We start from the raw sequence: 16,493 nt of genomic DNA, 5'->3' as shown, positions 1-16,493 counted from the left end.
ATATAGCTGTCAATGATGTTTCTCCTCCACTGCCCTGCCTCCTCAGGTCTAAAAAGCAGATAACTAATCAAGGTGATCAGATGCAGCAAGAAAGTGCTAGAAGCACAGAGGAAGAGATGTAATTAATGTATTTGAGTTACAGTGAAAAAAGGAGAAATATAAACAGCTTCACTGAGTGTGCAACAGCAAGACATTTTAGCCTGTTTTAGGTCATCATAAATCTCCCTCACAGAACACTAGCTTTTATAATAAAAGACCAGCTTAGCCATTAAGTAAAATGAGTGCCTAAGAACATTTAGAGACTGAGAGCAGTTCGACATCTAATTACATGGATTTCAGCCTCCAGTTATCAAATCTTAAAGCACAGCAATTCATGGCAGGCAGCCTAAATCCTTTAGTTGAACTTTTCTTCCTCAAAATAGCACACAATATATTCCAATATCCAAGCAAAAAAATGCTGCCAGCACATATGGCATATTTGCTAATAACAAAGTAAGCATTTAAGAAAGGCATTCCAGCAGCCAAGAGTTTTATTTGCCAAGAATTCAGATTTTTTTTTTTTTAATAGAAAAATGTTTCTTTTTACATAGGAAACCAAGACACAAGGGATGCATGAGTTCATATAGATTTCAGGAGGCTGCAAAATATGTCCATGTAAAAACCATTCTCAGAAGCCAACATTCAAAATAAGATGAAGAGCGAAAACACCTTCTTTGAGGCAGCTCACATCCTGACATTAACATTTGCATGACAGGTTTCTACAGAAAAAGCTGTTACAGGTACTTCAGTCCCTGAATCGTCAGTCTCAGTTGAAGAGCTTAAATATTAAGAAATGGGAGCAAGAATGTCCTGTTTTCCAAGTACTGACTAATCCAGATGTGTAACAACTTCTCCCTTCACTGGAGTCTCATCCGTTTTTCAGGTGGTCCTTTAGCACCAGCACTCTGCTGAGCATTCTTTACAGTCTCTTTTTCCTCTGGCTTGACAGCTTCAGGGGCTGGTTCTGGTTCCTTCTTGATTTGATCCACTTAAGAAATCACAGCAAAAGAAAGTTAAACCTCCAATTTTTATTCTTAAAATAAGAATACTTAGAATACTTAGAAAATATTGTTGATGTCAAAGGGGCAAAATTAATTTCAAAGGTATAAGAATAACCAAGGACTAAATTCATACCTATATGGGTAAAAAAAGTGGAATAGATTGAAGAGATACAGAGTTCATGATTTTGCTGTTTTGAGGTTGCTTATGATCAACTCAAAGCCTTCACATGCTTTCTTCAGCTTGTAGCACCATGCAAAATTACTAAGATGCTGGACTGACCAAACTGTTCCCTCATTCACCCTTTTACCCTCCTCCTGCTTTCAAAGACCATTTCCTGCATTTGGACCTTCAGGCAATACAGTTTTGCAGACAGACAGGTCAGGAGCAGAGTACACTTTTTTTCAGTTTCACTCTGGCTGTCACAGAGAACTCTTACCTAGTACTTTGCACAATTAGGCAATGACAGAATTCCTAACTACCTTAGTAGCAGCAGCAAGGAGCTTATACGGCAACTGGAAGACACTGCTATATAGAGCCTACTTTTAAAGTCTTGTGAAAATATTAGAGTTTTACCTGGGATAGGCTTTTCTCCAGGCTTTTGCTGTGGGGGAGAAAAAAAAAAAAAAAAAAACACAACACATCAATGGAACCAAAGTCATAATTCTTAACCCTTCCTACTACTCACTTAGGAATATAAACCAAGCAATACACCCTTATACGTAAGGGTTGAGTGTAGAAAGGATCACTAAATACACTTTAAACAAAATCCAATTAACATTTTTAAAAGATCAAGTTTTTCCTCTGACAACTGAAAAGCACTAAAACAAAAGATACGCAGTTAGCAAGTCTTTCCCACATCTGAGAAGTAAACAGTTTCATGAGATGCTGTAAACATAATTTCCTTTGCTCCCAAGCAGAAGACCTGGTGGAACAAATGGCTACTAGAGACGATTAGAGGTAGTCACAACAACTTCACAGAATGCCAAGAATTTCCACACTAATTAATAAGCCTCCAGAACAATGGAGTGACTAAAACAAAATAGCTGTGGTGGCTTGATTGCACTTACAAAGCAGGAAACTGGAAGCAGCAGCAAAATCTGATAGCTGACAAGAACAGACCCTCTGTGATTAGATAAGGAATCTGTATAATAAATTTTGCCCTCATAGTTTTGCCAAGGTCTTAATGACTCCTGCAATTACAAAGGGGAATCCTACACTCCAATCAGAGCTTTCCATTTCAAATTTATTATCTAATACATGGTACCATTGCAGAAAGCACACAAAATTCCCATTCAGTTTCAGCTGTTCAAGTACTTATAACTGCCTTAAGTTCTAAGTAAGTTACAGTAATACTACAGCTTGTAAGTGTCATACCTGAACAAATCTGGGTGGAAACTTTTGTCGTAGGTCTAGAAGCAAAGCATCTACCCGTTGCCTTTGGAAAATAGAACTTGGTTCCTCCTTCTTCTTGGCTTTTGGTTTAGCTTTCTCTGCAAGTCATAGCAATGTAAGAGAAAGCTGTATTAAAAGTTCCGTTCTTTTAGCAGCTCTCTGCTGCTCTCCTGTGTAGCTCTTTGTCCTCTCCTCTGAACTTCACCTATGTTTTCCCTTTGACATCAGGCTTTTTTTGTGGAAGACAGATTAAGGACAATTCTTACTTCCTGACAAACTGGTTTGGCTTCTGAAAATGTACTGGTCTCCAGTGGTTTGAAGAGTTGCTCCCTGTGTTGACATACGGCTCACTATTTTCATTTCCCACCCATGCCTTGATGTTCATCCCCACCAGCACAAAAGAGTAAGATTCCTTCCACTTGATAGGGAACACTAACTTACCCTTCAGACAAAGTCACTTAACCTCACCTCTACACCGTCACTGTGCACTGCCTGAAGCTTTTCCCTATGTTACCTTCCCTCTGCCGAAGTGGTGGAATCACCATCCCTGGAGATGTTTAAAAAATGGGTAGACGTGGCACTTTGGGACATGGTTTAGTAGGCATGGTGGTGCTGGGTTGATGGTTGGACTGATGATCTTAGAGATCCTTTCCAACCTTAATGATTCCTAGTTTTTACTCTCATTAAAAAATAATCCAGCCACCAAGCCAGGAAACATGAAATTATTACTCTACCCTTAATTGGTTTAGTGGTGGACTTGGTAGGGTTAGGTTAATGGTTGGACTGGATGATCTTAAAGGTCTTTTCCAACCTAAAAAATTCTATGATTCTATTCTATGAAAGTATGCAGGAACAACTAGGAATCATACCTCGTTCTTCTTGATCTTTGAAATGCCACCAGTAGCCCTTGGACGGGTGATAGCGACAGTAGGACATAGCTTCTTCAAAAGCAGACTGAATTCCATGCACTGCAGTGAGCTTTCAGAACAAGAACATAAGGCAGTGTTCAGAATTTAAGGAGAAAATAAAGTATAATTTTTTGAAAGCAGAGATTTAAAAACTAGTATTCTATATTCATTTTTGTTCTGAGAAGGGAACTTGGGATATCTAGCTTTGGACCAAGAACGTAATCTCTTTAACAGCCTCTTACAAGACCTTTTCTTAAGTGTTTTTCTTAACTGACAGAGGAAAACTTGCAAAAGTAGTAGTTTACTAGAACAGAAGAAATCAAAACAAGCCCGAGTATCCTATTTAAAAAGAAATATCACACTAACTTAAAAACATAAGCTTCATTTAAAGAGAAATATTACATTACATTAACATTCCAAAGCAAGCTTCACTGAACAGGTATTTAATTACTATTTCATATGTATTTGTCATTTAACTTTTCTTTTGATTATTCAAACGTCATGTTGTTCTGCCAATTGTGTAGCTTCAGTTATTCTGATCCTTCGTCCTTGAACAATGTATCCTTCTTTTTGGACCATATTGCACTTTCCCAAGATCTTTCATTTCCATGTGGGATAGACACCATATTAACCAGTGGGGTTTGTTTTAAGTTACTGTATACTACACAAGATCTTTCCTCAAAACAGTGAAGGAGGGATTGAAACAGCCCAAGGAACAACCAAAAGTAAAAGCAGATACAAACTGGTATACATCAAATGCACAGAACACTTACAACTCTGGAGTTAATGACAGACCCTAAGTCAGGTGCCTGGTAAATCACTCCAGCAATAATATAGTAGTCAGCCAATGGAATAACTGTGGAGGCGAAAAAAAAAAAAAAGTAGGATCAGTTTAAAGCTCTGGCTGAAGACTGTGTATTTGTTGCTGAATTTCAGTAGTAACATCAGAAATTGTAATATTCATCTCATCACCAAATTTTCCCCTTTTAACTTTTTCCTTCAAGGTGCTTTATTTGCACCCTAGCCACAGACTGATAAGGGGAAAAAAACCCAAGGTCTGCTTTACAGATAGAAAGGCATCAACTTGAAGTCCTGTCCTACTGCAGACAAACAATCAACTTTACAAGAGTTGGGATTTTCAGAGGTACACAAGAGGAGTCAAGTGAACTGCACTGGAAGTAGTTCCACTTGCCTTTGCTACCAGCAGAAACCCACAACAACATAAGATCTTGTTCTTCTGGTCTCAGCTTTCTTCAACTTGTACAGTCCTCTTAGCTAGATTTCCCAGTCCCAATGGCAGCTAAGGACACACAGAGTATGCCTTTTGAAATTAGTAACATTCCGCCAAAAAAAGACAACCTTCCAAAGACATTTGCTAAATCCAATTTGGAACCTTTACTGACCCATTGAAAATTCTTGTTCCTTAGAGCTGCAGCACAGAGGAACATCACAATTGCCTCCACAATACTCTGTCAAACATTCTTCAGTCAAGAAACTATAGCAATGCTACCAGCTTCATGTTCCTAAGGATCTTACCTGCGCACACATTTGTTCCAGTTCCTCCATCTGTATTAACACATTCTGTCTCAACGCATTCTGTCTCAACCTTTCTACTGACAGGACCCAATTCATCCAGTACTTGCATTTTATGAAGCCTGGACACCTGCCTAAATTAACAGACCAAGACAGCTGGGTGCATATTACAGCCAGTACCCACTTCTCAGAAGAAAGAGGATTCCCAGTATTTCCTTAGAAGTGGAACAAGACTCAGAACAGCAGCTTTACTGTCTCACAGCTCTGTACCAGAGCAACCTACTTTCCTAGACAGGTAACTCTCCCTAATCATTGGATCTAAAGATTTTTTCCAAACCCACTTCAAATAGGCAAGAACTTGGCTTAAAAAACTTAATATAAATATACTTTTGGAAAAAAAACAACAAAAAACCAAAAAAACACACAGAAGTATAAGACAGGCCTGTACCAGTTCTACCCAAGTACTCAACACTTCCTGTAAACTCATTAAATTTTAGTTTTCCATCCCCATTCTCGTGTCTCAAATACACTAATATTTGTACCATGATAAAATGAAACACATGAGTAACATTTGGGCTAGGGAACTATGCGACTCAAGCAAGGTATCTAGCACAAACTGTACAGTCACAATGTGAAAAATATTACCAAACAAGTCCCCATTAAATTCCACCAAACATATTTGCATTACAGCAAAAGTCTGAACACACATACTGTGGAAGCCCCAACTCTACTCTTGATTTAAGAAGTGTCAAAACAGGAAATTAAGCGCTGCATGGTATTTCCATACTCACCTTTTGAAAGCTAGATTCAAAACCTTTAATAAAGAAACAACTCGAAAAATCTATTAGAAGGAGGAATCATATATGTTCTTTTTCAGTATGAAACTGCAATATAAAGAGGCCATTACCTGATATAAGCAAATAAGAAGCATTGCTAGACAAGGCAAAGTCCTGCACAAGACCAAAATGCATATGCAGAGCCTAGGTCACTAAAAAAAAAGTTACAAAATAACTAGCATTAACCTTGCCTTTCTTTTCTGTAAAGCTTACTCCGAAATAACCAGATTATTTTACATAAGCATGCAGTAAACACAGAAGATAGTCCAATAACTATTGAAATGTGGTTACTTTTTTAATTAATATCACACACAAACAAATTTAAGGTTAAAAAGGAATAATGAAGCCAGCTGCATGCAAATGGAAAAAAAAAAGCTAAGATATTTCATTTAAAACTTAGGTCATCAGTGAGACTGTAAGAAGGAATAGTGCTGTTGTCACAAGATTCCCTCATGATTCCAAAGTACTCAGTTCTCGGGGCAATAACCAAACCAACAAGCATTTGCAGTATCTCATGGTCATTTTCCACATGGGTCGTTGTCTTCTACTTACAAGATCCTACTCAGCAGTATAACCAACCCACAGTTGAAGGTGGAAATAGTGCAGAATAAGAAAGTGATGCAACACAACAGAAGCATGAACGATCCCTTTCCGTAACTAATGGAAATCATTCATGGCTTGGCAAAAGAAATAAATAAATCACATACTAGCCACTTCAGATAATTAGTTCAAATTAAACTAAGCTCATCAGCCCGAAGCAAGGATATCATTAGCCTTATATTCAAACCATTAAAATGAAAAGTCTTGCCTAGCCTAACAGATATATACGACATGGCATGAATGCTGTCATCAATTTCCCAGGGCAGTACTTTCTCATTGCACTCCTCGCATTTCACCACAAGATGGCAATCCCTGCTATTAGCACACTAGAGGTCACTCTGCTAGACCAAGTATCTCCTCACCACCACAAAGCCTCACACCCTTTTACTTAGACGTAAGATAAAGACAGAAAAGGGGAACCAGAAGTGCTTAAACACAAATTAGGAACAGACAAAAGCGACTAACCGATCGGCCTTCTCAACAGTGACAAGAACTGAGTGACCTTACCTTGTGTTGGAGATTGCCTTTGCTGCTTCCGGATAATGAAGAGAATGGGCTCTTGAGCATGAAGGAGGATGTACTCTACTCCAACCATCTGGCTGAAAAAGCAGCAACCAGAATAAATATCTTCCTCAAGGTAAAATCTGTAGGATGTGAAGACCTACCAAATGGCCTAGCAGCAAAGGGATGAAGTTCTGATGCTTTGGAAGCGCTTCTATATTAATGCGCAGTAAATAAAGGCACAGGATTTCCTGAGCTAGCTATTAAAACCTAGCTGCATATACAAAGGGGGTTACAACAACCTGACACATCATCTAAGCAGAACATGTTAGCCAAAAAGTAAATAGCAAAACAGATAACACAATCTATCATCATAGAGATGTCATTTAAACACAGAAACAAAGGACCAGTGTATGATGTGACCTTCTGTGTGTCTGACATGAAAGCCCCTCCACAACCACATCTGAGCATCAGTAACTTTACCAATGAACTTTTAGCTCCGCTTGCACACTCCCTATCATATTGTGGCGTCTCTAAATAGTTCTCAAATACCTCACTTGTGCTTAGTGTAGCAGATGGGAAACTGGAAAGAAAGTTCACTTGCGTATGCTGCAATCTCATTACACAACCATCTGTGATCAGTTTATTTACAACACTCACTACTTTTATTATCCATACTAAAAAGCCAGCTCTTTGGAGGAATTATGTACTAATTTTGGCACACAGCCAGCAGGATATGGAACTACAAACTACTTATGAATTCTAAGCGTCCCCTAACATAAACCCTATTCACCACAGAAAAATATTTAACTACATTACCATTACTCGGGTTCTGTCGAGCTGGGAAGATGCGAGAAGACAGCTTTTCTAATTCAGAGAAATATCTAAGACGTGATTTACTGGAATCTCAGGATATACATAGAATCCTTCATGTTTAACACCTCCTTGAAATGGCATAAGAGGAAGTAGAAGAGATCCAAATACAAAAAAAGCTGGGCTCCCTGGCAAGTGGTGGGACTAAAAAGCACAGAACAGAAGGAGGTTTCCAGCATGCTTCCATTCAACCATTACAGCCTCTGGATAGAGGGACAAAGGATGTGTCACAGGAAGCAGTTCCAAATTACTACTTACTTCAAATGGTCCAAGGTCATCCGCTGCATTTTGACAACTTCATTGTTACATGTTCGGTCATAGAATGGGTTACTTCGCTCCGAGAAATAGTCCAACACACTGCTATTGTTTAATATTGGAATCCAGGAGCTGTCAACCCAGGAAATTCCCAAGAGATTATCTGAGAAGAGAAATCTACACTGAGTACCAAAGCAGTCAGAAACACTACAAATACCTCCAAGAGTAAATTGCCACCAGTTAATGATTATAGCAGGGTAAGGAGGTGGAACACAGCCTCACACAAACCAGTCCTAATTAAAAATGTGTTTCACAGAGTTCAAGTAACAACTGATATCCTTTAACCTTCTGCAGTTCTGTTGTAGGTACGCAACAGAAATCTAGTATTTTTTTTATTATTGCACTTTTTTTTTCTTGACCACTAGCTGCTGGTATACCTTTATGTTTCAAGGGTGTGAGCAAGGTGTGTGTGCATGTGTGTGCACTGTGTTGATGGGAGTTAATTAGCTCTGATACTGTATATATTATACTACACCTACTCAGTAGTATAATATACAGTTTATTTTATGAACCACAGCATTAGCCAAGTAGAAAGACAACCCAAAGCATGGCTCCTTTTGAAAGCTAGGTCTCCGGTAAGTAAGTTGAATTTACTAAACTAAGTAAGGATTAGTGACGGGGGTGGGGGAGGAATGATACACCCCACACTAAATGTGAGCCTGGTCATGTTTAATACAGTTTATTTCTTACAAAAATAGTTTCCAAGCTGTAAACTATGATACTGAGAATAGGTAAAACACTGCAGAAATTTATTAATTAAACCAAGAGCTTTCTTCTGCTAAAGCCAATGATTAAACTACTGAGCGAAACAAAATACTTGCACGTTAACATTTCTAAGACGTTCTGTTGTTAAAATACATATCTGTATGATATCATAGAAACTGATACTGTTGTGTTTCAAAGATTATTATTTTTGATGCGGGTGAAATCTATAATAAACAAAACCCCTCAAAACGGCAGACACAAAAATGCTATCTCTGGGCAGATGTTTCCCAGTAGTGTTGAACTACTCCAGGTATAGTGATTCTATACCTGACTCCACAATTAATCTGCTGATAAGTCAAGTCGATATTACAGAAATCTAACTAGGGTATTAACAATTACATAAAATAGCAAACTTTTTAAATGAAATATACTCTATAACCTGCAAATCATTGTATGCCAGAAATTCCTACAGATCTGTGGACATTTGAATTAAAATCCCTGGATTTTATTATCACACTGCAGCAAAATGATGTTCTTCAAGCAGACCAAGGAAACCAGTGTCAACAATTAGTTCCACAGTCAAAAAATCTGCTAACATTGAAGATCCATGAGGCACCTTGAAAAGCACCCTGAAATTCATCCATTTTAAATTGCAGCAGCAGCAAATAGAATTCCCAAGACATGAGAAAGCAGGAAACAAAGGCATGCATTGTTTAGAATTAAAAAATGTAAGTGATCAGAAGTCACTGAGGACTGAATGAAGAACTAAAATGCCCTTCTCACAGGAACCATTCCCTTACGTTCACACATTATATACATAACGAGAACTCCCACTTATCATTCTACTGCGAATATTTCACTTCTGCAACAACTCTGCATGCTTAAGGATGACTGGATCAGTTCCAAAAATGTAAGCTTCTCTGAGGAACAGTTAATAAAGTAACACTAGCTGCCCAGCAAAACAAGAAAAATGCAGTATAAATAGTCATGCGTAAATCATTTTGCCTCGTTAATCTCAGAATTGCCAGCCTAACTCTTTCAGGGAATGGGGGAAAAGAACCCAGAAGTCTAGAGGCATTCATGTTAATTTGCATACACTATTCTCTCGCCTCACTGTAAAAAAAGGAAATCTCAGAAACACAGCACTAAGATCCATTATCAAGTACTTAAGTTGTGGTAGCAGTGCTTATCCTAAATGCCTTTCAAAACCAAAAGACAAGCTTTCCTTCCCAACAAAACCAAAATCTTAAGTGCTTGTATTCTTGCCATAGTAAATTCTCATATTACATTTCAAATACAAACTTTTCTTGCTTGTGTAATTAACAATGACCGTGTTTCTCAAGAGGAATGTCAGGCAAGCTTCATATATATATATATATATAGCTATAATGCTGCATATAGACTGATAAATGTATCATAAAAAGGAATATAAAGTCGGGCTCTAAGGCTCAGTTATCCACTGGTACTTAGTGCCAATATTGATAATTGCCTTTATAACTAGTAAGATTGTTCTCTTAAACTATTCTTGGAAAAAAAGGGGAGGAAGAACAAAACCAACCATGGACCTGACATGCCTGTAATTCCCACTAAGAAGGGAGCACCTCTGTTTATTTTGGGTATGAGACAGAAAGGATGGTGTTCCTGCTTCCCTGTTCCTTCCAAAAACAGGACATCTTGTTCAAAGCACTTTTTGTGGAATTTGCATCACAGGTGCAAAAGTAAAGTGCTTGTGACAATACTACCAATCTGCCACAAATGTCAGGACAATCTGGGAGACAATCCAGCAAACCATGGCAAAATAAGAGGAGAGCAATTCACACAGCGTGCTGTACCTGGCCTTGCCAGCTAGATAGCCCAAGGCTAGGCTTTGACAAACTGAGAGAAACAGTAAAATAGTCTGATAGCTTAAAAATAGAAATATACTTCAAACTCAATATATTGAGCCATATTAGATACAAGACTTTGAGGGAGCTTAAATATCTGGATTAAGACAGAAGGTTCTCATACCAGCTAATAACTTAATGCAGCACTCCTGCCATTAATTGTCCATATAGCTCCTTACTGCAATCTGAAACAAGGCAGTCAGAAAAGCAAACACGACTGCAGAAATCATTAAGTAAGAATTTGAAGGGAAAAAAAAGGAGAAAACATCTCATTATCAAAATTAACCCCCTCACAGGCTTTCCCTAAGTATCTGCTCTTAGTCATTCCCTGAGACTCCATCCACCACATAGACTTCTGGTGTGACTCCATTCAGACACTCTTACAGAGAAAAATAATTTCCTTTCTCATGTCCTCTCAACTCCCTCTTCCTCTCTCAAAAGTTCAAACTCTTCACAGTAATTTAACCTGTATTTTGTTTACAATGTAAACCTTCTTTAATACTTCATTCAAATGTCACCCCTTCTTCTTCAAAACATTCTCTTTCTATTCGTACCCCTCAACTCTCACACAAACCTTTCTTGCTCTCAGTTACCTCTGCGTTCTTTCTGGCTTCTCTAACACCTTCCTGGTGGATGCCTCATTGCATCCACCCAGAGCACTGCTAAGATTACCAGCCTAACTCACCGCTTTGGTCTCAGGCAAGTCCCACATGTGCCAGTGTTTCCCACTCTCCTCCATACTTCAGAGCTAAAACTCTTTTTCAGCTGTTCCCTTCCGTTACCGTCTCCCCCCAGCACCTCCTTATTCCACCCGAAAAGGCAGAGGTGTAGCAGAAGGGAGGCTTGTTTTTCCCAGGTGGCCTTGAACACACCCCCCTCGCCCGCCTCACGTCCAAGGACTCTGCTTTTTGGTCAGTTTTTCCTCCCAGTTCCCTCTCGTGACACAGATGCATTAGCAACGCCACTACACTCTCCTGCGCAGAGTTTTCAAAGACGTAAAAACAAACTGGGTAGCTCCACCGCCCCTACAGAGCACTAACAGGGGAAGCAGCTCCGTTATCCTCGCACCTCTGGCCGCAACTCATCGTCCAGCACCCCGGACGCTCCTCGGAGCCAATGCTATACCCGCAGGAACCTCCGGCCAGCCGGGACGGTGGCCATCGCACCACCCTCCTCCTTCGGCCGCAGCTGCCCGGGGCAGCCCGGTCCGCCGCGCTCCGCCCCGCGGATGGAGCTCCCCGCTCCGCGCCCGCCGGCGGAGCTCAGCCCAGAGCGGCGGGCAGGGCCCGCAGCTCCACACGGAGGCGGCCCGGCCCGGCCCAGCCCAGGGCCCGGAGCCGCGGGAAGCGCGCCAGGGCCGCCAGCGGGGAGCCCCGAACGCCCGCACACGCCCCGGCCCTACCTCGGATATCCACAGCCGCCATGGCCGCGCCGCGCACTTCCGCCCGGCGCCCTGACGGGGGGCAGGCGGCGAGGAGAGGAAGCGGGACAGAGCGGCGCCGGCAGCAGAGACGGGCGGCGAGAGCGGCGCCGCGCCCGGCGGGGCGGGGCGGGGGCGGGCAGGGGGCGGGGCCTCCTCCAGGGGGCGGGGCCAGGCGGGGTGTAGGCGGTGCTCGGCCAGACCTGCCGCGGCGTGCGGTGGGGTGGGGTGGGGACGGGGATGGGAGAGGAGGATGGGAGAGGAGGATGGGAGAGGAGGATGGGAGAGGAGGATGGGGATGGGGTGGGGGTGGGAGAGGAGGGTGGGGATGGGGGATGGGGATGGGGGATGAGGATGGGGGATGGGGATGGGGGATGAGGATGGGGATGGGGGTGGGGGATGGGGGTGGGGATGAGGATGGGGATGGGGATGGGGGTGGAGGTGGGGATGGGGGTGGGGATGGGGGTGGATGTGGGGATGGGGGTGGGAGAGGAGGATGAGGGAGGGGGTGGGGGTGGGGATGAGGGTGGGGATGGGAGAGGAGGATGGGGATGGGGGTGGGGGTGGGAGAGGAGGGTGGGGGTGGGGGATGAGGATGGGGGATGAGGATGGGGATGGGGGATGAGGATGGGGATGGGGGATGGGGATGAGGATGGGGGTGGGGATGGGGATGGGGGTGGAGGTGGGGATGGGGGTGGGGGTGGGAGAGGAGGATGAGGATGGGGATGGGGGTGGGGATGGGGGTGGAGGTGGGGATGGGAGAGGAGGATGGGGATGGGGATGAGGATGAGGGAGGGGGTGGGGGTGGGGGTGGGGATGGGAGAGGAGGATGAGGATGGGGATGGGAGAGGAGGATGGGGATGGGGACGAGGATGAAGATGAGGATGGGGATGGGAGAAGGAGAGGAGATCGTCCCTCATCCCAGCACGCAGCCGCTGGCCGGGGAAACACAAGTGTGAAGGGAAGTGTTGTGCTGCCCCAGCCTCCCACCGCAACTGCCAGGTGACCTGTTCTTCACCCACGAGTGACGCAAGCAGAATAATGACGAAAACTAAATGTATTGTTAATGCTAATTCCAAGCTGTTTGTTCAAAAGCAGAGATACAGGTGTTTTACAATCTTTTTCACCTCATCTTGGCCCTCTGGTCACTTTCAAAGTGAAAGAGATGTGGGTGCAGGGTGCTCCGAGCATCACACCCATCCTGGTCAAGTTGCCCGGGGTAGCCCTGATTTAGATTACATGCGGGAATAATACAGGAATAGATTTAGACTAGACATAAGAAAGAAATTTTTTACAATGAGGGTGGTGAAGCACTGGAACAGGTTGCCCAGAGAGGTGGTGGAGGCCCCATCCCTGGCAACATTCAAGGTCAGGTTGGATGGGGCTCTGAGCAACCTGATCGAGTTAAAGCTGTCCCTGCTCACTGCAGGGGGGTTGGGCTGCATGACCTCTAAAGGTCCCTTCCAACCCAAAGCATTCTATGATTCTATGATTCTACACCATCAGAACACCGCACGGTTTCTGTCCTGAGGTTTGGTCCTTGGCATTTTGACTCTTAAGTGATATCACCGGTTATTTATAGGGGGAAGAACACCATTCAGTGGGTGCAAGAATATACATACACTGAAGATTAACAAGCTTTTTATCTAGACTGACAACCACAATCAACCAATCTGCTGTACAGAGCACCCAATACCCCCGCGTCCTGCTAGCATAGCTCCATGCGCCCGTCTCGCCCAAGCCTTTGCGGAGGGCTGCCAAGATCAGGTGCTCCCTCGGTGGGAGCACAGGGTCTGTGAAGTGAGCCTGGAGGTTATCACCTCACTGATGGCACGTCGGAGCAGCAACTGGTGATGGAATTTCTTCCTGCCTGTTAGAGAGACGTGTATAGGGTGTATAAAGTACAGGAAAGGGATATTATTATGATTGTACGAGAGCAATCAAAAAGTTAGGACAAACCAGAGCTGACGCTGCTTGTTTGCTCTTTATTCAGTCCCCTTGTACCGACGCATTACAAGACGGACTTTAATTGCATAACCACATACTCTTCTTTTTTTCCCCCCGCCGCAGGATTCCTGTCTCGTTCAATATGTTAGAATCACTATATGACTTGCAGATATACTGGGTCTGTTTCCTGTGAAGGAGAGCTGCCTGCAGAACACTTGCTTTACATGTTTCAGACGTTGAAAGATGTCAAGGTATCAAGTGAAGGTTACAGAAAGTGACAAGATCAACTGGTTAAGGCAGAAGAATGCTGCTTTGGAGAACTGGACTCTATTCTTGCCAATGATATAGGCATACATCATATTAATAAAGTTTTTTCAACTTAACGTTTCACGGTTGTCCAGTAATTTCAGTCCCTTATTTGTTGGAGACTGACACCAGGGATCTGATCTATAGATGTGCTGAGCCCTCACTGCAAATGAAGTTATGGTGGTCATGCTTTGTGTGTTTTATAATTCTCTGCACTCCGAGAAGTCAAGTTCTCTGAAATCCCTCTCAGATTAAGCACCCAAAATAAGACTTTTATAATCTCTGTGCCTCAAGACTGCGTCTCTAAAAGGGGAGTGATAACAGGTCCCTGTCCTCTGAGTTCAGAGTGGTTTGTGAAAATAAATTTAATAATGTCTGCAAAAATAGAATGATGGTGGTTAGTGTCATGAGGAAATTAATAATCCCTGCTTCAAACCAGGATTTGCTTTATGTGGAGGAAAACAAAGTACTGAACAGGTCGGCACTGCCCACCCTTAATGTTGACTACAGAAGGAAGCCATGAAAACATGGCACTTGATAGTATTTAATGGCACAACTACATTAAAAATCAAAGCTAACCTTAATTTTTCAATTTGCTCATTTCTGAGTGCTTGTCTTTGCTACTGAGATAATATTCTGTATAACATACATTTCTACCAGGTAATTCATAGGTGTGCACACTGCAGATCCCCATTCATTAGTTAACTGCTACTTGTTAGCAGTTTCTACCTTTGCCAAACACACCTCTCTAGCGTTATCCACTGCAGAGTGTTTCCAAATAAAACTATGATAGGTTGCCATTCTAAACCCAATATTTAAATATCCCTGTCACGAACAATCCTCCCAGAGAGCAGAAATGCCAACAGACATAACAGCCACCCTTCTGGAGCATCTCTGACGCCCTGTCTCATTCTATTTTTGTGCAAACCATCTCTCTTCAGTAGCAAATAGGAACTCAACCTCCATTTTAATTATTCATGTTGCCCATCTTTCCTGCTGACTCTGCACCTCTCCTCAGCAAGTATGTCTTTGGATGAGTGAGGGCCTGAAAAAGCAAAGACTCATGGATAGGAAATAATGGGGCTTGATGGCTTCAATTACATGGTGAGACTAGCCAAAGCACAGCTGGAAAGAATTGTTCATCTGGTAACATTTTCACCTTCTACTGCAGCATAAAAGTCTAGGGCTTTTTCACTCGGCTTCCTCTAAAGGGGGAGTCCTAATGAGTACTGTGGTTCTGTCCTTGTTAGGAGGAGGTGTGGATTACAGATGGAGAGCTAATGAAAGCTATCAGGTAAAATGAGGAATTTATGCACACTGCTTTTAATGTCAAAGAAAGGCACCTTAAGCAATGAATATTCAGACATATTAATTCCATTTGTGTGTTTCAAAAATGTATAAAATACTCGGATAAAAACTGGCACCTTTTCATGCCCTGCTGTTTGGATACCATTTAGTGTCACCCTCCCCCCAGTGGCATTATTTTTATGTATTTCTCTGATCAGAGCTAATAAGGAATCTCATCCTACTATGCTCCCCTCTGCTAGGCACTGCACATACATATACCGAAAGAGACTGCCCTGTTATCTCTAGTGGATGCAGGATTGGTAGCGCTGAGCACTCCAGTCACGTTATGGGTACAGTGGGGACACTACCAAGGACTCCCTTTATAGTCTCAAATAAACACAGCTAAATTGAGAGGACTACATCTACAAATAGAAAGAAGCCGTCTCTTTGCACATCTCTAGCAGTCCACAGAGACAGAACAAATAAACTAGCTATACACCATCAGGTGAAAAGTATTGTGTATTATCCTTATCATTATACTCTGGGCATTTTCCAAAACATACTAGAGGCTGCTGAACAAGGAGAACATCACAGCACTTTGGATTCTGCCAACCTGCATTTGAACTTGCAGATTAACAGTAAAAAGCTCCAAGTCCCATTCTGTGTTCTGGGCAAATCTAGTTCTGCAGTGAAGCACAAGGGTGATTTAAATTCCTATGCTAATGCAAAATTGCTGGGCTTTAATTACTTATGAAATGAACAATTTGTTACTGGTTTTATAGTAAATAGGATTGGGAAAATATTCTTTTAAATGCTTATCTTCTGGTTTGGGGGAAAGACATCAAAAAATGAACAAACCAGTGATATAAAATTATCAGCAATGCAAGGAAAATGCTGAAATCACAAAATTTTAAAGGGGGTAAAGGGAAGATTTGAGTGGGCTACT

At 42.3% G+C, this 16,493-nt stretch overlaps 1 protein-coding gene across 1 annotated transcript; it reads right to left on the bottom strand.

Moving 5' to 3' along the window:
• Positions 1–111: 111 nt before the first annotated feature.
• Positions 112–12,017, bottom strand: MED6 (mediator complex subunit 6). Its single transcript, XM_075712554.1, has 8 exons — positions 11,990–12,017; positions 7,943–8,102; positions 6,818–6,909; positions 4,115–4,197; positions 3,303–3,411; positions 2,416–2,531; positions 1,615–1,642; positions 112–1,027 (listed from the first exon to the last, which is right to left on the bottom strand). The coding sequence occupies exons 1-8, from the start codon at positions 12,009–12,011 to the stop codon at positions 897–899; spliced, it is 741 nt and encodes a 246-aa protein (XP_075568669.1). The 5' UTR covers positions 12,012–12,017; the 3' UTR covers positions 112–896.
• Between the last annotated feature and the right edge of the window lie 4,476 nt (positions 12,018–16,493).

The sequence above is a fragment of the Pelecanus crispus genome, chromosome 6, assembly GCF_030463565.1.
Source record: "Pelecanus crispus isolate bPelCri1 chromosome 6, bPelCri1.pri, whole genome shotgun sequence".
Classification (NCBI taxonomy): domain Eukaryota; kingdom Metazoa; phylum Chordata; class Aves; order Pelecaniformes; family Pelecanidae; genus Pelecanus; species Pelecanus crispus.
The sequence above is the reverse complement of the archived record's forward strand: the minus strand, read 5'-3'. Positions and strand labels throughout refer to the sequence as shown.